The 23082-nt window shown below is 39.3% G+C and overlaps 1 protein-coding gene across 1 annotated transcript; it reads right to left on the bottom strand.

The window, feature by feature from the left end:
- Window positions 1–2468: 2468 nt before the first annotated feature.
- Window positions 2469–21615, bottom strand: hcrtr2 (hypocretin (orexin) receptor 2). Its single transcript, XM_023261356.3, has 7 exons — window positions 21221–21615; window positions 10738–10916; window positions 7570–7813; window positions 6506–6621; window positions 6172–6392; window positions 5812–5933; window positions 2469–5601 (listed from the first exon to the last, which is right to left on the bottom strand). Exons 1-7 carry the CDS (start codon window positions 21429–21431, stop codon window positions 5432–5434), a joined length of 1263 nt encoding a protein of 420 aa, XP_023117124.1. The 5' UTR covers window positions 21432–21615; the 3' UTR covers window positions 2469–5431.
- Between the last annotated feature and the right edge of the window lie 1467 nt (window positions 21616–23082).

The raw sequence follows: 23082 nt of genomic DNA, 5'->3' as shown, positions 1-23082 counted from the left end.
TTTTTTTTTTGGTCACATCTCAAAGTGCATTAAAAAGTAACTTGCTTAACAGTAACTTTTCAGAACTTGAGACATTTTTCTTCTTTTGAAATAACAAAAAATAGAGTTTGTCCCTGTCCATATTTGGTCTCATCTGAGACAGTCACATGTTCAGTGCATATAATCAAAAAAATAAACAGTAGGCACAGTGACAGTTACTATCCCTTTGAAACGAAGTAAAGCTGACATCAAAGTGCATAATAAAGTGCAACTAAGTGAAATAACTGTCAAAACAAAATGTCTTTCTTAGATTAAACTTATAATAAGTGAACAGAAAATAGTCACATAAATACATAAAACTACCTTTAGTGTCTGCTACAGCACGCTGCTTTGTTGCACTTACCATGTCTCGAAGACATCTGTGGCCAGAATGTTTGACGTGTCAGACCTGTTTGATAGCAGATGTCACACTCGTCTTAACTTTATCGTCCGTTAAAACTTCATCCACGACAGCCAACATGCAGTCCTTCACAGTTTCTGAGTCTGTGAACGGCCTCTTTTTCGTGGCCCTTTCCTGAGCTGTGCAGGTCCGCTTCATTGTAGTACAGCTCCGGTTGTAAGATGCAGTCAAAATTTGAATTATAGCCGCTCTCTCATGACATCACTCGGGAAAGTTTGTCCGAAACGCTGCATGTTTTTCCAATGTGGTGTCTTTGGACATTCTAATCTTTCAGCGCTGCAACGCACTCGTTGCAGAGTAAACGCATTGGTTTGGCGTTCGGACTTGGTGGTAAATAAATAAATACTTGTCAGTCCACGCAGGATTAAACCGACGGTTTTCCTCGCCGATTTGTCGTTTCAGCATAGAAAAAGACATGCCATTTTCGCCTGTATAGAACTGCTAATGTTAACTTTTCAAACGCGCCTCGTCAACAACACAATGCATTGTGGGTTAGTTGCTAGGTTACGGTAAGTGTTGCATTCAATGTTTGCAATAATGTTGGAATTTTTGTAAGAACTTGTCAGTGTTACTGAAAGATGTTTTGCTGTTTTTCTCGGACCCAAGTCCCAATCACTGGGCAATTGCTTTAGGGCCACTCGAGGGTTGCTTTCGGGCCGCTAATTGAATAGGGCTGCTCTAGTGACTTCCTGAAAGTTCTTTATGCGACTTAAAGGGGCGAGCAACATCATTTTCATTTTATTCATTTTCTCTAGTCACATTTCCTCAGTTAGCAAGAGAAGGCATTTTCTAACCTCGGGCCGGTCTACAATGCTTAGTTGTTGTGAACCCATGTCATTGTTTGGTTTATTGTACTAAAAAAATGTGTTTTTGCAGGAGACAGGACTAAAAGATAAGACAGAAGATAAATTCTGTAGCCAGATACTTTATTTGTAAAAGATGTGCAGGATACCAGGCACGGTGAGGAGTGAACTGACAGCTAATTAATACACAATCAAATCTCACTAGAACAGAAACATCGAGGCAAAGAACCAATGAGGCAATCTATAAGATTAAGTTGAGAGCACATAACAATATGACTGAGCGGGCTGTGATGGAGTAGACACAGGAGAGTCAGACAGCGTGTTTCCAAATAAGTAAATGTGATAAAAAGCACGTTTAGTTGATGGCTTGCATGCTGGAGAGAAGTTGTTTGGTTTTGAAGTGCCCTGAGATGACAGTATTGTGTTATGGTTCTGTATGAACACAAGAGAATTTAATTGAATTTTACAGAAAGACAACTGTTGATCTGGTCATAAAAAAATCAAAGCAGAAATATCACTATAAGGGGGGAAAAAAGATCTGATTGCAAGTTTCCTCATTAAGAATTCAAAATAAGGAAAGGTTTAGTTATTTTTTGTGTTCAGTATTTTTAAAGGTGGTGTCTGCAATTCTGGAGAAAGATATTTAACTTTCAAGTATATTAGGATTGGTAACGCAATAGATTTAACACCCGTCTATCTCGCTTGCATCTTCCTTTTTTTTGCACAGGACAGATCGCAATGGTGTTGTGGGTTGGTCCGAACGACCAACCTGAAAGCCAGATTTTATTTTTAAACACACACGCGGCATGCGAACTGTGAAGGGAAATTCACTGAATATGTATTTGTGTATTAGATTATAACTATATACTTCATGTTTAACTGCATTTGAGAAGTCTATAAACTCCATGTTGTGTCATAGTGTCAGCCGTAAATACAATAACTTAAAAAACATTCCCAGAGTAACTATTTGTAGACATGCAGAAAAAAAAATACAAAACATACAGCAATTTTCAGAAATACAGAAACAAGAAGGCTCCAAACACAGGAAAGTTAAATCACCACAAAGCACTGACAAAGGTGTAAAATTAGATGCATACAATAGATATGAATTACAAAATTAGAATACTGCAGGTACACTATTGGAGCATCACAACTTGTGGGCTCCCATTGTAAACAAATCACATCTGTGCAGAATGGATGAAATAAATAAATACAGTAAGCAGACATCACTTGTGGCTCAAAACATTTATGGACTGATATTCAGGTTATGTAAGAGTTTATGATATGATTTTCTTAAACAGCTATATATTTGAGAGTTAATAACTTAACTTCTTGCAGTAAGAATGCAATGCTGCTTTCCAACATTGTCAACACCTGATTTCCCAACATCATGGCAGATTTAAAAAAAATACTTTTCTCCAACTTATGGAGATAGCCAAAATACCCAGTCGCTCATTCTTCCAACTACATTTAAGTATTAGTTGGAACTGATCAGTGTTTGACTCATACCTCATTAATAATTTTGAAAAATATATAGTATACCTGTTTCATTTTTTAGATTTTACAGAATGCTTAACAACAACTTGGTATCTGTCAGAGTTTGAAAATGTACTTTTGCAATTAAAATATGGCTAAATTAATTTGAATACAGGAGAGTATATCTTAAAGAGCAGAATGGATCAATATTGGGCAAAATAAGTCAAGAATATAACCAACAAAGATTGATCAAAGTGCTGCACAATGAAGTCAAGCACATTCAAAATAAATGAAAGGTGATAAGGCATAAAGTGCATGGCAAAATGTAAAGTCACAATATATAAAGTACGTAACAAAAACTCTGCAAAAAGAGATTTTACTGTAATAGCTTTACGTAGATTTAAAGGCGAGAGTAAAATATAGATGTTTAAAAGTGTTCAAGATAATTTCCTAAACTGTGCAACTACAGGCTGCGCAGTGACTCGGTGGTTAGCACTGTCACAGCTCAAAGACCCCCGGTTTACGTACCGGCCTGGACCTGGGATCTTTCTGCAGGGAGTTTCCATGTTCTCCGTGTGTATGCGTGGGTTTTCTCCAGGTGCTCCAGCTTCCTCCCACAGTCTATAAACATGCTGAAGATAACTGATAACTCTAAACTGTCCATAGGTGTGAATGTGAGTGTGCTTGTCTGTCTCTCTGTTAGCCCTGTGATAGACTGGCAACCTGTCCCCTGCCTTTGTCCTACGTCAGCTGCCCTAATGAGGATTAAGCGGTGTATAGATAATGAACAGGGGGATGTCTAAACAGTAGTCAGGAAATAAGAGTAAAAGTGCATTGTACTACCACTGGGGGTAGTAACAATATGAAAATGCACACATTCAAGCTGAGAATCAAAGCAATGCTGTCATAAAGTCAAGCACATGCACATACTTGCTCCCACAATCATGTTGATGTGAGATTTAGTTTTCATTTCTTTAAATATGCATGAATATTAAAGCTACCAGCAGCTACATATCAACTGTGATCCACAAAGACCCTAAATATAACAATTCCGACAAAACTTAACAAGCAGATTGGCGACCAATCACAATCAACACCGGTCGGGCCACAATTCACTGATGGCAAATCAAGCTGACCTTTTACGAATCATTTTCCCATCTTTGTTTTCTGTCACTGGGACATGGCATTATTTGTTTCTGTGTTTCATGTGACTCTTGCTTTTTCCTGATTGTTATTTCAGTTTGATGAGCTTGATTTGGTGACAAATGTCAATTTCCATTGTTTTTGTTTGTTTTTGTCCCTTTGCATTGAAGCAAAGTGTTTAACATTGGCCTTATCTCTTCAACTGATTACAATTGATGATTAATGCTTGTTTTTTGTTGGTTGTATTTGAAGAACTTTTATTCACATTTGTATTCCTTCGCTTAGTGAATATTTAATGTGTTGTGTGTTTGGTGGCGAGCGTGCAGGAGCAGTGTTTGAAGCTGCCTCATTGAGATGCTTCAGAGAGATGCCCCTTAGCAAGGCCTTTGACTCCAAGACAGACCTAGAGGAGCTGCACCATATCAGATAAGACTTTGTACTGAGCAGCTTCCAATTGTGAATGCGTTTGACAGAGTGAACTGACCGTCTCAGCTGACACTGGGTGAGAGGTGGCTGCACCCGGGAGAAGTCGCTAGTCCATGACAGGGCAGAGAGACAGACAATGATTCACACTCACATTCACATCTACAGCCAATATAGAATCTGCAGTTAAATGCCAATACAGCATCCAGAGAAAAAACCCACACCGGCACACATGCAGACTCTACACATTTCTGTTTCTGGATTTCACATTTTAAAGGTTAGTATTCTCATGAAAACATACTTAATTCATTAAGACATGGGCTATAAAGCTGTCTGGAAAGGTGATTCCATGTTGCTTCTACCCAGTCTTGAAAAATATGACATCTTTGAGAACAGGTTGTCATGCTGTTTAAAATCCAATTTTGCTTCAGTGATATATATATATGGCCACTGTGCTGATGTGGTGCGAGACAATGTTTGAGTGTGCTGACTGAAAGAAAGAGGTATCTTAATGAGGTCCACCAGGACACATTCATGCAGGAATTCCACTGAATATTCAGCAGTTTGATGGCTATTCATAACCTGGCCTGGTGTCATTTACAGACACTTAATGCACATAATCACACATTACCAGGCATTTACACTGAGATCCTCAGATTATTTTCTATAGCACCGGCTCTTTTACTGTTATAAAAACTCTTAAAACTAACAATCAAATACTAATAAACACTTTTTGTCACCTGTGATAACGTGCAATACTGACTGGTTACCGAACCAAAAATAAAATTATACATTCAAAACAATTTACAATCATTGCAAATCCAATTTAAATGATTTCACTTAGTTGTGCATCATAAATTACATATGGCATGTGATAATAAATACTAGACATCCAACTTTGTAATAAATAGACAATTTCTGTGAATTACAAGAGACTGTAAAACGAAAAAGACAGTCTTCAGGAAACTGTCATCACTTTTCTTGAGCTCACAGTTTCATTAGTGTCCTTATGAAATTGACTACATAATACAATAATTTAGATTCTTTTCTAGCACAAGCTCTGTTTTTAATCAGGTTTACACATCTCTCACACATCTACCTTAATGATCATTGTGTCCTTTGAAGCCTGAGTTGGCTGTAAGCGCTACTACACAATCTGATCCGATATGCGCGACAGGTTGTCCACATTGTTAACATGAGTTGATAGGGATTTTCTGCTGTCTGTGCTTGTTCTCTTCCTTATTCTTGTTGTTTGATTTTGATCCTGGCCACAACAATGGCAAGAAAAGGCTGATTTGAACTCCTCCCGGAACTTCCCTGGAGAGAACACAAAATAGGAGATCTACTTTCAGTTTGAAGCTTCCGTACGTGTTGGATCAGAAACGACATCTTTATTTCATTCCAATTATTTCATGTCAGATGAGGAATTTTAAGTAAGTTGTGATGTTGTTAGGAAACTTCTCACTAGATGGCAGTAATAAACCTACACAGCCACTCTGTGAGATGAGGCAGGTAAAAAAAACCTACCGCTCAGGAAATTGTAGATGATAGGATTTGCTGCACTGTTGGCATATATGAGCCAATGTGAGAACGTGAACCATGCATACACTGTTTCCCTGTCATTTGTCTTCTTGAAAGTCCCAAAGACTCTGTAGGGAAAAGCGTGAAAAGGTGTTAATTAAAAAGTCATTCGTTGTTTTTTTTTCACTGCATCATGAAAACATGCAACAAGTAAGCGCTTCAAACAAGCTGCATCATTCATTATTAAATGTGAAGCTGGCGAGAAAAAAATGCAAAACATGAGCCTTGATTTAATGCAATCTGTTGTTGGTTTCCTTTCAATGTCTTTTCATCTCGGAGGCAGCAAAGCTCAGGAGATGCCATTACCTTTTCATGACATTGAGCACGCTGATTGGCAGGTAGCACAGAGCGAAAACAAAGAGCACCACCATCAGCATGCGAGCTGTCTTGCGTCGGGCTCTGACTTGTTTGATCTCTGCACAGACTGTACTGGTCCGAACCCTCACGGACTCTCCTCGCCCTGCAGTCGGAGCTGAACACTGGATGGACCTCCACTTCCTCTGCAACACTGATGTGCTTCCAGGGATCTGTAGAATAAATGTGCAAATACATCAGACAATGCAAGCACAGAATCTCATTTCACTGTGATATTTATGTATGAACGTGGCCTTGTTAAAACAAAAAGCTCTGGAATACACACCTGTTGACACCACAGCTTGTGACATATCTGAATATAGGCAAGGACCATGAGGCATAATGGCGCGAAGTAGGTGACAATGAAGAAACAGGTATGATACACCTTTGGGTAGATCTCAGCTGTTGAAAGAATTCAAAAAACACTTTACACTATGATACACAAAAATGTTAGTTATCAAGAAGGAAATGACGAAAGGACCCAAACTGAACCACGACATTAAAACCACAGATAAAGTGAATATAATTGATCATCTAGTGAAAATGAAATGTCCTGCTGGGAAACCTTGGGTCCTGACTTTCACGTGGATGTTACTTTTACAAAATCTGCTCAAGGAGTACGACAAAGAACCCATGGCCTTGACCTGACCTCCAATCTCTGTTCTCTAGTGTCTCCTCAGTTCCTTCTACTTAGTCCTCAATTTGAAGCAAATCACGAGCTGCTCATTAATTATCAGGTTGTTCCTGATTTGTTCCTCAGCAACCGCAAACTATGATATTTAAAATTATAATATTAAATATTATAAAACTATAATATTGATTGAAAGCTGTCAGGATGAGTACTTGGTAAGACTCTCATCCTCTATCGCTGTTGCTATGCCAGCCAGTCTTTCCATTTTTGCACGGCACATTTACAGTGATAAAAGCCGACTTATTAAAGTAAGGAATCCGGTGTTTCAGAGGTAGCAAATCAATATACTCCCTCAATTACTGTAGCGTAGTAGAGGGGGAGCACTGAAAAGCTTTCTCCCTTTGTAAGATTTCCTTTGAGCATTTCAATCATTGTGGTAAACTGGTGCATCCAAAGCAACACATCCTGCTTTTTAAACCCTCATTAACCCTGTGAATGGTGCTCAGCCCTCACAATGTTATTATTTAATGCCAACGGGTGTGAGGCGAGTACTTTTTAGCACACAGACTGACTAAGGCTCTACTGAGGACTGCACCTATTTAAAAAAATAAAAAAACACATGTAACTGCAGTTGGCAACCCGAGCATCTGACAGTGAGTGACACAGTTGGTAAGTTGTTTCACATTGCTTGAGATACAGTTTTTAAAAAAAAAACTAACCTCCCCAATGTTCATCACACACTGTGAACAGCCTGGTCTTGTTTGTGAGTTCAGGTAACAGACTGCTGCACTCCATCACAATAGCCTGAGGGATCATGATAATGCACGACACGACCCAGATCACAACAATACTTTTGCGAGCCCTCTTGGCTGTGCTCTTGAACATCAGCGGGTGGCAGATAGCATACCAGCGGTCCTGGGCAATGCAGCTCAGTGTTAAGACTGACACAGAAACAGAGATTGTCTGTAAAATAAAAAAAGAAACACCAGTTAAATAGAGATAAATGTAATCTGGGAACGCTATTCTCAATATTAGTACTTTTCTAATAGTTTCCATGACTTCTTGTTATACTCAAGGCTGTGAATGTGACACACAAGACATTCACCTGTCTTCTTCAAAACTTGTATTCACTGGAGACTTTGCATGGCTCTGAAGCAATACTTTGGTGAAACGCTTTTCTATTTTATTTTCAGTTGATTTTTCCAGGGCAGTTACAACAGAGCACTGGCCTTGTGCCTTTTTGATCTGACACAGATATAAATAGAGATATACCAGAGAATGAAATACATGTGGGTTTTTTTTCTTTGTCTGCAATAACAAAAAATTCCAACAGAGAAAATATAGTGTAGTTATTAAAAATGATGAATGCCAAAATGTATTTTATCGAATTTGCGGTACAGTATGTTGAATCTGGCCTTGTCTGGTGGCATCACAGCAGATATTGTATGGCTGATTTATTCTGTTTTTTTTTTTTTTCATTTTCAAGGTGAACCGGAATGGCAGTACTATTCTCAAAAATACAATGATGGCACTGACATTAATCTCTGTGAAGGTCAGGCGTATGCTGAGCCTAATGATAATAAAGACTTTTCCACCTGAGCTGTAAAGTCTTAAATGGCAGTGGTTCTAAGTGCAGATGAGCAAGATTCAGTTAGTATGACAGGGCAGCAGGACCAACAGCAATCTTCTCTATCTTCAGTCTTGTCTCCTTGATGGAGGGCGGTCCACTCTACCGCTATCTAAATTACACAGCTGCCTTGCTGCAAATAACACTTTTGAGAAGGCTGAGCCAAACACGTGAAGTGACATTTTAATCAAGGATCTGTGAAGTTGGACCAACGGGAGATCATGTGGCTTGTTCATGTATTGAAAGCCTTCTATGTTGGAAATGCTCTTATCCAACTAAAGTGCATTATAAATGTTTGGAATTTCAATGAGTCCATTTAGTTCACAGAAGCAATACTGAGTTCAGACCCTCTGGTTTGTGGGGGGTCAGATCCTGTGGGAAATAAATGTTCCACTCCATTACTTTGAAATGTTTATCACCTTCACTTTGCTTCATTTAAAATGTGTAAAAAAACAAGGTTGAGAACATTGCACTGTCGGCAGGAAGGGGCAAATCCCCATATAATTGCCTTCTGTCTGACAGAAAATCAATAGTGCACTGTCAGACATAGTATGTTGAGCTTAGTATGGCTGCCTTAAGATGGACCCAGGATGGCAACATTAAAGACTGAGTGTGTTGGACATGATGCAAACATAGAAGACGTAAGGACACCTACAGACACAGAGCAGAGCAGCCATAAGTTGCACTGTAAGATGAAGTATATGTGTAAAGTCTGCTGATACAATATACTTGCGTCAAATCCTAAGATAATACTAAAAGCAAAAGTGAATCGATTCTACTGACACGTTTTATCTATGTAGCCAAAGTCTGCTAGAAGAACTGCTTAACCTGTGTCACCTATGGTCCAAAAGTTATAAATATCAATAATACTAACCTTTGCTTCCATCTTTATGAACATGTGCACCATTATTACCCAATGAACATAACAATGCTAATATTTACCTTTTCCTTAGTACGTAAGAAGCAATGTGTGTTGGGGCTGAGAGCCACAGATAGTGTTGAGAGACAGATGAGCAGCATATTATTGGCTTAGTTTTGTTAAAATACAGAAAATACCCAGACTATGGTTAAATGTCTGGAAGTAAATAGGAGCTTTGCGTGTAGTCCAGAGTGGTCAGAGGTTTGGTGAATGATAGTGTTTGCAGCTTAGTGCAGTCTCTGTTCATTTGGTTTCTCAGTAGTCATGAGTAGAGCTGGAGGTGAAGGTGCAACAGAAAGAAGGGTCTGAAGCTGGGAATGACACCACTCCAGAAAGGTTTCTGCTATTTCAGTCAACAAAAACAGCATGCTCTACACTATACTTACTTTAAACTTCTATTTATGGAACTACAAAAACCAGCAAACACAAACGCACAATGTCACATTTGGGCTAAAACGATACAATTTCCCCAACACTGCTCACTTGTACTGATTATTTTCTACCTGCACACGTTATGTTGAGATATCATGGATGAGCTTAATCCTGTTACCAGCTGTAGTCTGACATATAGACCCCTTTCCAAACATTACATAATGTGTTGTGTTTATCCTTTGTAGCACTCTGCCATGAACCCAACTAAAAAAGACTGTCACGTAAAATGAACTTCCAGACTGAGAATTAGATTTTCATGGGTTCAAAAAAAAAGCAGCAGCTCAAGATCTTTACAAATACTGTGGCAGCAGTAAGCACAAAGCACACAGCAGTAAACAGGGTGAATGTGACCATGAAGACCTTCAAAGAGCCTACTAATCCAGGGCTACAGGGTGCAATATATATGGTAAGCTAGACTACAGGACAGAAGATTTGTCTCGGTTTGGAATAAATACCATCCTTTGGTTTACAGCTACATTCATCCAGAACACGTTGCACACTTGTTACACACAGCAACCGTTCACTTTTACACAAATGTGACATATAGGATTGAACTGAATAATGTAGGATTTCGCTTTATACTCTCACCACAGATCAACAGACCAATAATATTGAGTAAAATGTGTGATTTCCTTTCCTTTCCTTTGATGTGTTAGCATAGTGACACTAAAGTAAAATTTATTTTAAAATTTTAGCAATGCCAATGACTTGACAAGGCTCAACATGGGATTACCATTTGATATGAAAAAGTCATTTTTACCCTCATGACTACAAAGAAAGAAAAATGTAAATAATAGAAATACAATCGCTGACTTGTATTTAGAAACATTTTACAGGTGAATTGGTTTGGATGAGATCAGACTTTCTAATATCCTGTTTGAAAATTAGATGTTAGAGTTCGCCTCTTACCTGCAGATAAGGGACAACTTTGCAAAGAGTCTTTCCAAAGAACCACGTCTCCGTGATGTCTACAACAAGACTAGCAGGCAGGCAGATGATGGTGACTAACACATCAGCAAGGGAAAGATTCACTATGAAGTAGTTGGTCACAGTGCGCATGTGACGGTTTTTCCACACTGCAAAACAAACTGAAATTGATGCACAATCAAAGGCAGTCCAAACATTCTATAAATGCTAATATTCATCACATTAATGCAGTAGAATTAATGCTAACCACAATGTCTTGAAGGCATGCTGTCAATCACAGTCACAGTTTGAAGAAAATAATAATTACATTCCTGTTTAAGCCTTTGTTCCTGTTGGCAAAATACCAATTAGAAATTACATACAGACCTTCCATAGGCAACAAAGAAAAAGGTTTGTACTCGCATGTTGACTAATTTGTGTGTCTGTGAACACAGCTGAAAAGGATGGCGTTTTGTATCATCTCTTAAGACAGTAAAAGACATTCCTTTTTTTGCACTAGGTTAATACATGGTGTAAAGTCAAACTGCATTGTGTGTAACAGGGAAACAGCTGTTGCTTCTGAACTGATTCAGTAATTCATACTCCCACATGGCATAAATCATTGCGCAGACTGGCAAACAGGATTTGGACAGCTGGTGGGAAAAGTATGTCGAGGCTAAAAAATCTTAATGCCTCTGCATAATGGCAGAAATACATTTTTTTTTACTGGAAAAGATGTATTTCCAGGAAGCAATAAAATTAGACAACACTGAAAATATTAGCCCTAGTTACTGAAGATTATGTACACATCTGCTTAAGTGCTTCTACTTACAATTCAAACCATGGCATCTGCACAACAAACTGTTGCACCTTAGCCTTTTTTTTTTTTTTTTTTTTGGCCTTTTTGCCTTTTATTGATAGGTGCAGTGGAGACAGACTGGAGAGGAGGGAGAAGAGAGGGGGGAAGACATGTAGCAAAGGGCCGTGAGCAGGAATTGAACCCGACGCTGTCAGGGACCAACCCCTGTATGTGGGTCACCCACTTAACCTGTTGAGCTATCTGGGCACCCAGCTTTTTCATTTACTTGGTTGAAGTACATGATGACTGGGTTGAAGATGTCTATATAAAGTGTAGAGAAGACTAAATTCCTGCTTTGACCCTCACTCTTGCATTTGCTTTCAAGTTATTTTTGGTGGCAATGCACTAGATAATTGGCATTCAGTAAGAAAGGAGCACCTGAGAGCACCGCTGTATGAGGCGTCTGCTTGTTTAAGAACCAAAGTATGGAATGTTATTGTGTGGTTGCCAAGGGAATGCATATACAAATTAGATTAAACCTGTAATTAGATAGGTGCATCACATGGTAGCATTCATATTTGCATTTTACATTCTACCTTAAACCACCTCTTAGAGGAGGCCTTCTGGGGGAAGAAGCCCTCTGCCCTCAACTTAGTTGTGTATTTGTCTACCACTCCTGCTATAGTATACCAATTAGCATATTAGGGAGGGAATAGTATTAATCATCTTGCAGCAATGCTGCATGTCAAGATCTGGGTATCTGGATTTATTAGGTGGTAAATGAACAGTCCTTGTTTGTATCTACTGACCCCGGGCAAATGAGGGGCTGATTATGCAGCGACAAGGGAATGTGCCAAGAAAAAAAAGTCCGATCAGAGGCACATCCAATTCACAACTTAGAGGATTTAAAGGATCTGTCACTAACACCTCGGTGCCAGATACCGCGGGGCACCTTCAGAGTGACTTTTTCACTTTTTGACGTCACAGCAGGAAAAGCACAGATGCAGATGACAAGTGGAATTCAGTCAATTTGCCTCTAATTTTCACACTGTGACATCAAAATGTTGGCTTGTCGCCCTGTATGTCAATCAAACTGAGATCTACACCAGGTAAGTGGGTCAATCAGCAACAGGAAGCAGATCCGTTTGGCTTGAGGCTCCTCATTGACAGGAATGAAGGTTAAAGTCAGGTACGACTTCACCTTCAAGTTGCCTCACTGAACATAACGAGCTAATACGTATGATGAAGTTGTAAATTTGTCTGCCGTAAAATGTGGAACAGGAGAGAGTGGGACATGTCAGTCAAAACTGCTGTTTACACCCACGCAGTCCAGACTATTTCTGTGGCTCTTAAGTTTGCCCCTCTGTGTATTCAGGGCTCTGTGGATCTCTTTATGTTCATTGACAGCTGTCACATTCAGAGGTCTTTGAAGCCCTGTGCATAGGGTTGTATCACCACTTTAAAATGTGCATCTAATACTGCAGCTGCAGTAGATTAAAAAGATGAAAAGTCTGGACTGTGACTGAACTACACAGGAGATCAAAGGGAGGATGCAGTCAAATTAAAATATAGTTCAGTGCAAGTTTGATCACTGCTGTGTTTATTGCTACAATGCTATTATTCAATTATAAAATCTGCAATGACGTTGCTAAAAAAAGAACCAATATTATCTTAATCAGCATATGATTGATCACAAAGTGCTACAATGTAGACAGTCATTCTGGCTGCATTCTCTTTCTTGCGTACATCAGCAGTTACAGTATGTAACTCCACCTGCATGAACATGTGTCTTCTGCTGTGGAAGTAAGTGAATAAGCTGCTTTTCTTCCTCAGTGTCTCCGTTAAAACTTTTCGTGCTGCTGCAAGAACCAAGACGCTACAGGCGCTGTCACAAAAAAAGTCAAACTAGAGCATGCTTCATCTGTCAAAACCACACATGAAGGAGTGACGCATTACATCATATCCCTGGAGGGTAAATGGATCTGCATTGATGCAAGCAACCGCATCTCGACTATTGTATGAAATAAAACTAGAACTGCCACGGGGTCAATATATAACCTTTGGCGTTTTTAAATGTGTGTAACTCTATTAAAATAAAACCCCTTCATCTCACAGCTCAGGATTTTCATCAAAATCATTTAATTAATTATCTAGTGAATTATGAAGGGGTGCAGGATAAAAATCATAATTTATACCTTGAACTGCCGTAGGGTCATTTTCACCCCTCATAGAAACTGCCAAATAATTCTGTCCTCAGCATTTACTCCACACTTGCTTGCTTTGCTGAGCTCAGACGTGTGTTCATAAGCAGACAGCAATATTACAAGCTAGAGCTAGCTAGATAAATAGATAGAGAGACGAGGAGAGGTCAGTGAGTGAGATAAATATTTATTGTTTGAAGGGATGCGATATCAATGAGCAGAGCAGAAAGAATGACTGATTCCTGAAGAATTAGGTTGGAGTCTGGCTGTGCACAGCGTGATGGAACTTCCATATTTTACTAGTGTACTATATTTTACTGCTGGCACTGGCTATTATTTTTGCATAGTTCATACATTAAATGTGAAGGTTTGTCTCTCATCCACTCTTGTGCTCACCGTGAGGCCTTAGACTGCACTAGATGTCTAATTCTGTCTCTTGAAAGTCCACACGTCTGTGGAGGCCTTGAAGCGCCTCATTAATGGAGCAGTAAGAAAAAGTAAACGTCAGAGAATGACTCCGACCTTTTTTTTCTCTGCTGGGAGGGGTATGAAAGACAGAATTCCACATAAGAGTGAGTGTGATGTTATGTCTTTGGCTCTTGTGTTTTGAAGGCATTAGTCCCACATACACACAGTTATCACAGTAAATTATTCTCATGGACACCCCCTCTTTGTGAATTGACTTTTTGTGGAATTTCCACAGCACAGAGCAAGGATGAAAGTGTAGCTGAGCTGAGCAGAAAGTCCAGAGTGTGGGAACTAAAGGTGAGCAGATCTAGGGCAGAATCTGGGTAGTAGGTGAGTCAGTAAGAGGTGCAGGGCTGAGCCCAAGAATATCAGCCATAAACACCAGAAACTATAATCTTGTAAGGTGGATATGGCAGAGCTGAGTCTTTGCAGGAATCTTGATTTGAAGACAGGATGTAGGTCAGTCTGCCCTGAATCTGACACACCTGGCTGTTTAACTTATGATGAAACAGCCTAAAGGTAAAATTTATAACATGTACATTCTTGAAAGAACTGTTTTATTTTTTGTTTTGTTTTTTTTATCTTTAAGGCCTCCACAAAGAGCTGCCTACAGGCTGAACTAGTCTCTTCTACAGAACCTGCTACTCATTATGATCAGTTTAAATGTAATATATTAGACTTTAAGTGTGAGAAAGAAGAACTGCTGCATTTCACTCAGACATCTACATAAATGAATCTGTGACTACTGATTGTAGATTAGATGTGCTGCGTGAGGAAACACTCAAAGAATTAACATCAAGGATTCTTCTGGGAGAGCAACAAAGTAACAGTGAGAGGTGTCGGGTTGTAGGCTGTCGACCTGCCAGGTTATAACTCAACAGAACCACTGGTGATGAACAAACATCTCCTGAATGAGCCAGCAAAATGCACAAAATCAGTCAACCAGTCAGGACAATGTCTAATTCACCTTTGATTTAACTCAATGTATATGTCAAAAAACAATATTTTCTAAGTTTGCAAAAAATTAATTTCACTCTTGTGACAACAGCTTTGTTTTGTCTCTGTTCGCCTCAAGTTGTTTTTTGCGACTTCGAGCTGAGCACAAAGCCTAAAGGCATAAAGCCTAAAATCCAGATGACATAGAAGGATATTCTGATTGCCTGTGGTCACACTTATAAGACTCTAGATTATTTTATTTGCATATTTTTGTATATATTTTGGCAAAATTCTGTGTTTAATTAGTTACACAACTCATTAGAAAGAATCAGTTTACACTTTCTATGTTCGGTTTGGCCCGTGGCAATTTAAGAATTCCTCAGTTGTTGTGCAATTGATTGCTCCCTTTTCACATCACATTCATACCCTCTGTGAAAGCAACCCAAGGACACGCTGTCAGGTACCTAAAGGACTCATCTGGGTACAAAGAAACTTCTTGGTGGGAGTTTTGTGTTCTCCCTTTAATCAAGCGGCAGCTCTACAAAACTAACGACTAGTAAATCCGCAGGAAAGTGAATCAGAAATGGGCGTCTGAATGGCAGTTTGTAACAGCATTGCCACTCTTTCTGCTGACAAAAACATATATCTGTATGTGGATGAAGGCCTGGGAATAAAAGCACATGCTGAGGTTTTTGTCCTCTGCCTTCCCAATAGCAGCGGTCTTTGTTCTGCCGATCATTAACCTCTTCAATCAGTCCTGTTTGACTGCATGTCAAACCACTGTGAAAAATACAAATCATTATAATTCACTCTCAGACAAGCAGGGTTAAAAGAGTGCACATAAAAAACTATCTTTGTTGCCTGAAAACTCAACACGCTTCAGTCAAATAAAATCATTCTGAATTGACAATGCCTGATGTGAGGATTTTCATTAAATGTGTCTGAAGAAGTCAATACAGTGCATTTGAGCAATTCAGTTTCAATTCATATACATTACTCCAAGGTATTGTGCAAATACACTCCATTAAGGTAGCTAAAAATGCCCTTAAAAATTTATGACATAAAGTCACTGATCAATGGCTCCATGTTCTGACAAAATGTGTTTTTTCAGTATTACTGAAATGTCAACAATCCTAACCTTTCCAGTTCTTGTTTTTATCAGAGACAATTGGATTTATGCAGAATTGATGTTTTCTACTCTGGCTCTCTCACTGGTTCTACATACCAATACTGATTTACATACCTCAAAAGGATTTAAATCAGGTTTGTGAGAATAACAATTTAATAGCTCATCAAGCTGTCAATTAAATATGTTGATTTAGGTAAATCTAGCTATGATTAGCAATAATTTCTCATTAAATATGATTCTGCACACCACACTGCTGCTGCAATAAAGCTCAATTAGTGTTTCTGATGCTTACATTAAATCAAATGACTCCCTGAAGGGGACCAAAGACCAAAGAGTGTAAACAAGAGTGTAAACACCCTATTAGTTCTGAATAACTACTAATAAATTTCAAGGTGATGACTTATAAAATCAGTGGTAGCATAGTTAGTTGCTGGGATTCAAATGTTTTAATCAAGATCAAATGTAATCAACAGTGTCAACATGAGGTCACTGTGGTATCACAAAACATAACAACTTAAAAGAAATAAGTTCACGAAATGGATTACACTAAACTGTAAATCTTTTGTCCATGTATACATGTCTTTGTTTTAGCAATAGGAGTATATATTAAAAAATGTTTAGAATGACAGGAAAAATAACACTGAGCTAATTTAACCAAGATCATTTGGTCATTATTTGCACAACTAGGACATTTCTTAATTCTTAATTCTGTAACCTGCATCAATGAGTAAAAAAATCTGAAATCCCAGTAATTAATAATTACTATAGGACTTCACACTCTAATTTATTAGGATGATGTCCAACTCTGCACCATCCTGCCTTGTATGAATATTTTTTTAAAAAGACATAAAATGCTCTTTTTTCCACAAGGATGTTTTCTTTTATCCATTTCTATTTAAAATTATCCATCCATCCATCCATCCATCCAGATTACTATTACTATTGTATATTAGCATGTTGTACGGCCAATTTGTTTTTATTTAAAAATGCTGTTTGAATTCAACACAAGATCAGATCCTCAGCAACACAGATTTGTGATGTTGGACCACACACACAAAAATAAGACTGAACTGAGACCAATATTCCAGGTTATGAACTCATCACAATCTAAAAGATTATTGCAACTTTTAACAGTAAGATTTGTAGTTGTTAGTGGACATGGGTGTAAATGCTGTTGGGGGACACATTAAACACATTTTTTCAAAATTTGTACAATCACTTTGGCTCTTCTTGAGGTTGCATGGCAGAAATGTTGTAGCTGATGATGGTTTTCTTACACCTGTATGAGTCAGTGGTTGGACACCAGAGAATTAAAAGCAGCAACGAAACAACCCGTAAATGGACGATGGAGAACAGAGAAGAGATCAAACTGAGAGTTGAAAAAACAGCATGATTTACAATGTCAGTGCAAGCAATAAGCTTTTTCCATTACTTCCATTACATTCAGAATTTGTATGCATAAAGTTGTGCTTTTTCTGCATCAATTTATGGTAGAAATGTTTTTATTTATGTAAAGAAAAAGACCAATTTCAGGCATCGGGTGACAATTTAAACAACAAGCATAAAGGCATTGTTGCCTCTATGAGTGAACGTTAAAGTGTTTTTTTTATCATCTTTATCTATTTATTTCTTTCTGTATTTTGTTTTTATTGAGGGGAACAAATGCATAGGTTTTAAATATGTGCATATCCCCCTGAGATCTACACCTGTGGCTGTGGCTTGTGGGTGGCTGCTGCAGCAACAGGTACTGTACGTAAGTCTGCTTCAAAGATCTCTTTAATTTCCTTCATTGCAGTCATTAAATGAACACACTATCTCAAAAGCCAAAGGAAACCTAGAGGCATACATCTGCTGCTGACTGATAGCTGGTAATATAGCCTCTGGATGGTAACAGCTGGACTTCAGCCTGCAGCAAGAAACTATTTTAAGAACAAACCTTAAAAATAAAAAACATATATAGTATCAAGCCATTACGCTTTTGGTAAGGGGGCGCCAGAGTTTGCCAATTAGATGCTAGTGGATGATACCACATTTGTGATTCTCACACCAAAAAAAATGGGTTGGGAAGGTGAGTAAAGGTCCATCTTACACCTGCCTGGCAACATGACTAACCTATTAGAATCTTAACATATGACTTATTGTCTTGTTATAAGTAAACTTGCAAGAACTCATTTTTAAGCTATCTGAAGCCTTCTGAAACAAGCTGTAAACACTGATTTTCAAAAATTACTTTGGAAACCTTAAAAACAGTCGCTTGTACTCATGCATTTAGAAATACAAAGGGACAAGAAATTATTAGTCATTGTTTTCCCTATCAAGTTAACTACAATGCTTACTGTATCGTTAGCTGTGTTCTCTCTGTACCAACTCCTGAGGGAAATATCTGGCTCTTCAGCTGCTAAGCGCTCATTGTTCAGCAGATAGTCAATAACTTTGTTTGAATTCTGTTTACTGCTCTGCAGGTTGTGTACAGCAGAGCTATTCCTTGAAAACAGATGTCTGCTGTGCTAAAGAGAGTCAACAAAAACAGTCAATTTGTGGTGTGGGATACCAAAACAGTGAACTGAAAGATAAGAAATAATTTTTAGAGCTAAGTGCAGACACAGAAAAGGTAATAATTTACTGAGTTTGCCACTAAAACTCTGCTCATATAAACACAGTTGTTTGATGTTGATATCCAAATCGCAATTATAGCAGCTCTAAGAAGCAAAGAAGGGATCCATCCATCCATCCATCCATTATCTATACACCGCTTAATCCTCACTAGGGTCGCGGGGGGTGCTGGAGTCTATCCCAGCTGACTCGGGCGAAGGCAGGGGACACCCCAGACAGGTCGCCAGTCTGTCGCAGGGCCACACACAAAGACAAACAACCACTCCCACACCCACACCCACGGACAATTTAGAATAATCAATTAACCTCAGCATATTTTTAGACTGTGGGAGGAAGCCGGAGTACCCGGAGAAAACCCACGCATGCACAGGGAGAACATGCAAACTCCATGCAGAAAGATCCCGGGAAAGCCTGGACGCGAACCAGGGACCTTCTTGCTGCAAGGCGAAAGTGCTAACCACTACGCCACTGTGCAGCCCGCAAAGAAGGGAAATATTAGTTAAAAGGCAATTTGAAGTTAAAATACTACATTGTGTAATTTAGAGCAGCTACAAGCCCTAAACATCTAGAACCTGATTAGGTGAATACATACTTTCAGTTCTTCACAACAAATTCCAATGAGTTAGTCACTTGGTACATCCTACAAAAATTACAATACAACCATCAAAACTCCAGTAGATACAGTTACAGAGCACCTTTTGCTGATGGAATAATCATGCTGACTTCATTAGTATGCATTTAGCTTTTTCTTTACTCTTGCTTGGTGTTTAGGTCTTACAGTGGTCCAGCTGCGCTCCTCACACTTCACTGTTTAACTTGTAACCTTTGAAAAGGTCAAACAAAATGTTAACCATCATTGAAGGAGGTTTTCTTCCAAACATATTGACATCTCTGTGTGCAGTTTGAAATTACAGCCAGCATGATCTCCTTTCAGTGAGAGTGCTGCTGTTAACAGCAGATAAAGCTGCAGCAAGCATCAATGGAAACAATGCCTGAAACTCAAAAGCACATACAGAGGCTAAGACGAGTCTAAAAGCCTTGTATTTTGCTGTTTACAATTTTTCCACCTTACTTCCACATCAAAAGGAGATGATCATAATGAGAACCTGTCAGCTATTGCTCCAAAACTGATGAATGAAATGCTATTTTGGTCAAACATAGGACAATATCATCTAGATCTGTTAGACAGACAATGCAATTTTCACTGGAAAACAGAGAGTCAGATTTATGAACCTTCTGCATAGCTCATGGAATAATTAACAGATTCAATCAACCTTTACATGTTTAGGTGAGTATTCTGCTATGGGCTTAAGGCAAATCTGCCACCTGTTATCAGCTGATTTAACTTCACAGTGTTGATACAAAAGTCACACTTAAATACTGAAGAGCAAATCTGTAGTGCAAAGCTGAAGAGGGATCATGCACAGCTTTAATAATAATCATAATACATTTTATTTGTTTAGCGCTTTTCTGGGCACTCCAAGACACTTTACAGGCAGAAAGGGCCCTCTTCTTTATTTTAAAAGTAGCTTAAAAGAACTCCAGATGATAAAAGAAGGATGATTCCTGAAATAAGATGACTCGTGCAGAGAACCTTTGATAGTTAAAGCTGTATTTGATCTAAGGAACAGGTTGTTTCAGTAACTGTAGCAATAGAGCTTTAGCAGGGGGGCTACCAGTAGAGTCTAATACTGGTACTAAAAGGGTACCTAACAATACAAATCTGAGAGGCAGCTACATGGCCACTTTGACTCCGCTTGAGGTTGAATGGCAGAAATGCTCATGACATTTTTCTTACACCAGTATGAGTGAGGGGTGTCCCTAAATGCACCAGAGAACTAAAAGCACAACGAAAGAGTCCGAAAATGGATGATGGAGACCAGAGAGGAGATCCAATTGAGAGATGTAACTGAAAAAAAGCAGTATGATTTACAGTGCCAGTCTACACAAAGTGTGCGCAAAAAGCCTTTTCCATTACATGTGGTGGCAGCAAGGTGCGCGCGTACATGCGTGCACCCTCACAGCACGAAATGAGCGATGTTATTTGTACAACATGTATCTTCAAACACATCTGCGGGTGTCCAGTTCTCAGAAGCACTTAGCGCGCTGTGACTTATCCTCCTTGATCCCTCTCCTTCAGCAGATGCACCGCTGCGATAACCGAGCATCAAAGAACTGCACTTCTCTAGATTTCCATCACCGTGGCTCTAGATTTTCCTTTCCCTGCAGCATTATGTCCATTCTGCCTTTCCAAAAAAAAGTTGTTCAAAGTCTACTTTAATGTTTTTGCAAGACTCGTTACGCATGAATGGAGAAAGCAAGACACAAGACGCAACTTACCCAGGGAGTTTCCAATGAGTGAGACGAAGAACACGATGATGTAAGCCACAATCAGAACCCATTCATACTGTTTGGGGTGTAAGTATTCTCTCCAGATGTATCTCAGAAGTTCGTCATCCACGTCCACAGCTGAGTGCACGTCTGTGCTGTTGGCCACATGTGCAGAAGAGAAACATTCCTCGCAATCCAAATTCCCAGTGATCCCGGACATCCTTCCAGGTGTTTGTAAGTTTCTGCTAAAGCTTCAGTTGTCGATCGGACTGAGCGCAGGTCGGTGAGTTCAGTGCCAACAAGGACTGCAGCGCGGTAATAAGACGCTCCACAGACTTCGTCAGAGTGACGCTGATTTCCCCTCCGTCTGCAGGCAGGACCGCGGCAGGGTCAACAACAGCTGATTGCAGAGTGAGGAGCTGCAGCAGCCAACCCCCTCATTCAAGGAATATATATTGAGGGGGAAGATGGGATGGATAAAAGCTTGAATGAAAACAAAAGCTGACTGTCATGTGTACCATTTTCACTCAAATTCCTGCTTTTTGATGGCTTCTGATATGACATTAAAGGTTATTTGGTAATACTTTATTTATGACACAGCAACACCACGATACATTTACTTTATTCATATCATCTACATCCCTGCAAAAGTTTCATGTAGAGATTGTTCATTTTGATCTTAAATGTAAGATCATTTGAATGCTTCTGCAGGTGTATATGATGGTGTTATGATCCTGCTCCAGCCTCTGCCCTTCTTCCTCCTTTTCTCTTTTTCCTTCTTTCTCCCATTGTTCCTCATCTGTTTGTTTGGACCTGTCTCTCTCTCTCTGGCTCCCTCTGTCTGTCATCTCTCCCTCCTGTCTCTCTCTCCGTTCACTCACCCCCTTGCTCTTCCTGCTTCACCTGCCTGCACTCTGTTTTGCTGATTACTGCAATGAGTGTCACCTGCAGTAATTAGTTCACTCCATTCACCTGTTCTCTACCTCACCTCCAGTATTTAAGCTCTGTGCTGCTACTCTCCCTCCTCCTGGATTTCCCCTTCTTGGACTCTGTTTGCTCCACCCTATTCATGGATTTTCCCCAGCCTGTTTTCCCCCTCGGTTTTCAGTTTTCCCCTTCTTGTGAGTAGCCCTACCCAGCTTAGTTTTGTTAATTCTGTTCAGTTTTATAAACTCCCGTTTTTGTGTTCATAGAGTTAGTAGAGTTTTAGTAGTTGGTTTAGTTCTGTTTTCCCCAGTTCAGTTCCCCATTAATGTATTGGTTTAGTTGTTGGTTTAATAAATCTCTTTGTTATTCATTTGTCGGCCAGTTCTGTGTGTCTGCGCTTGGGTTCTCCTGCTTTCCCCCGTTACACATGGACAATATGTTGTACGTGATTGGACTCAGCTGACTGGATACTGAGCTGCATCAGCTACATATGTGTCAAATTCAGAGCAGAATTCCATTACAAGCATCTGGAGAAGGTATAAATGAATAAGTAATCCATGGATGACTGGAGATCAACTCAAATACCAGTTAACCCGCATCTAATCACATGAGATGTATACACAATAGTGTGTTTCATTGAAATGCATTACCTCAATCTGCCTCTAAACGTGCATCAAAATGTGTATGTAACTGTGTGATGATAAGGGTTGAGTGGTAAATCTATATGCTAATTTATGATGGAAACACCACCTTGAATCCTTATGTTGTGCATCATATCTGCTGTGTTGCTTTGTTTTTGTCTTTAGGACTCATTCTACTGGTGCATTCCCCATCAGGCGTTGAGAACAGTCCTGTAGTGCAAAGAAATAGGACTAATGAATATTCACAGCATCCTGCTCCATCCCAGCATCTTGTTGTTTGAGCTACTCTGTATCTGACTGAGT

This window comes from Amphiprion ocellaris, chromosome 16, assembly GCF_022539595.1.
Source record: "Amphiprion ocellaris isolate individual 3 ecotype Okinawa chromosome 16, ASM2253959v1, whole genome shotgun sequence".
NCBI lineage: Eukaryota > Metazoa > Chordata > Actinopteri > Pomacentridae > Amphiprion > Amphiprion ocellaris.
The sequence above is the reverse complement of the archived record's forward strand: the minus strand, read 5'-3'. Positions and strand labels throughout refer to the sequence as shown.

Coding starts and splice junctions, on each gene's coding strand:
- hcrtr2 (XM_023261356.3), bottom strand. CDS start 21,431: ATGTCCGGGATCACTGGGAATTTGGATTGCGAGGAATGTTTCTCTTCT. Junction 10,917..21,220: donor ACTCATTGGAAACTCCCTGG/GTAAGTTGCGTC, acceptor CATCAATTTCAG/TTTGTTTTGCAGTGTGGAAA. Junction 5,934..6,171: donor GTGCTCAATGTCATGAAAAG/GTAATGGCATCT, acceptor TTTTCCCTACAG/AGTCTTTGGGACTTTCAAGA.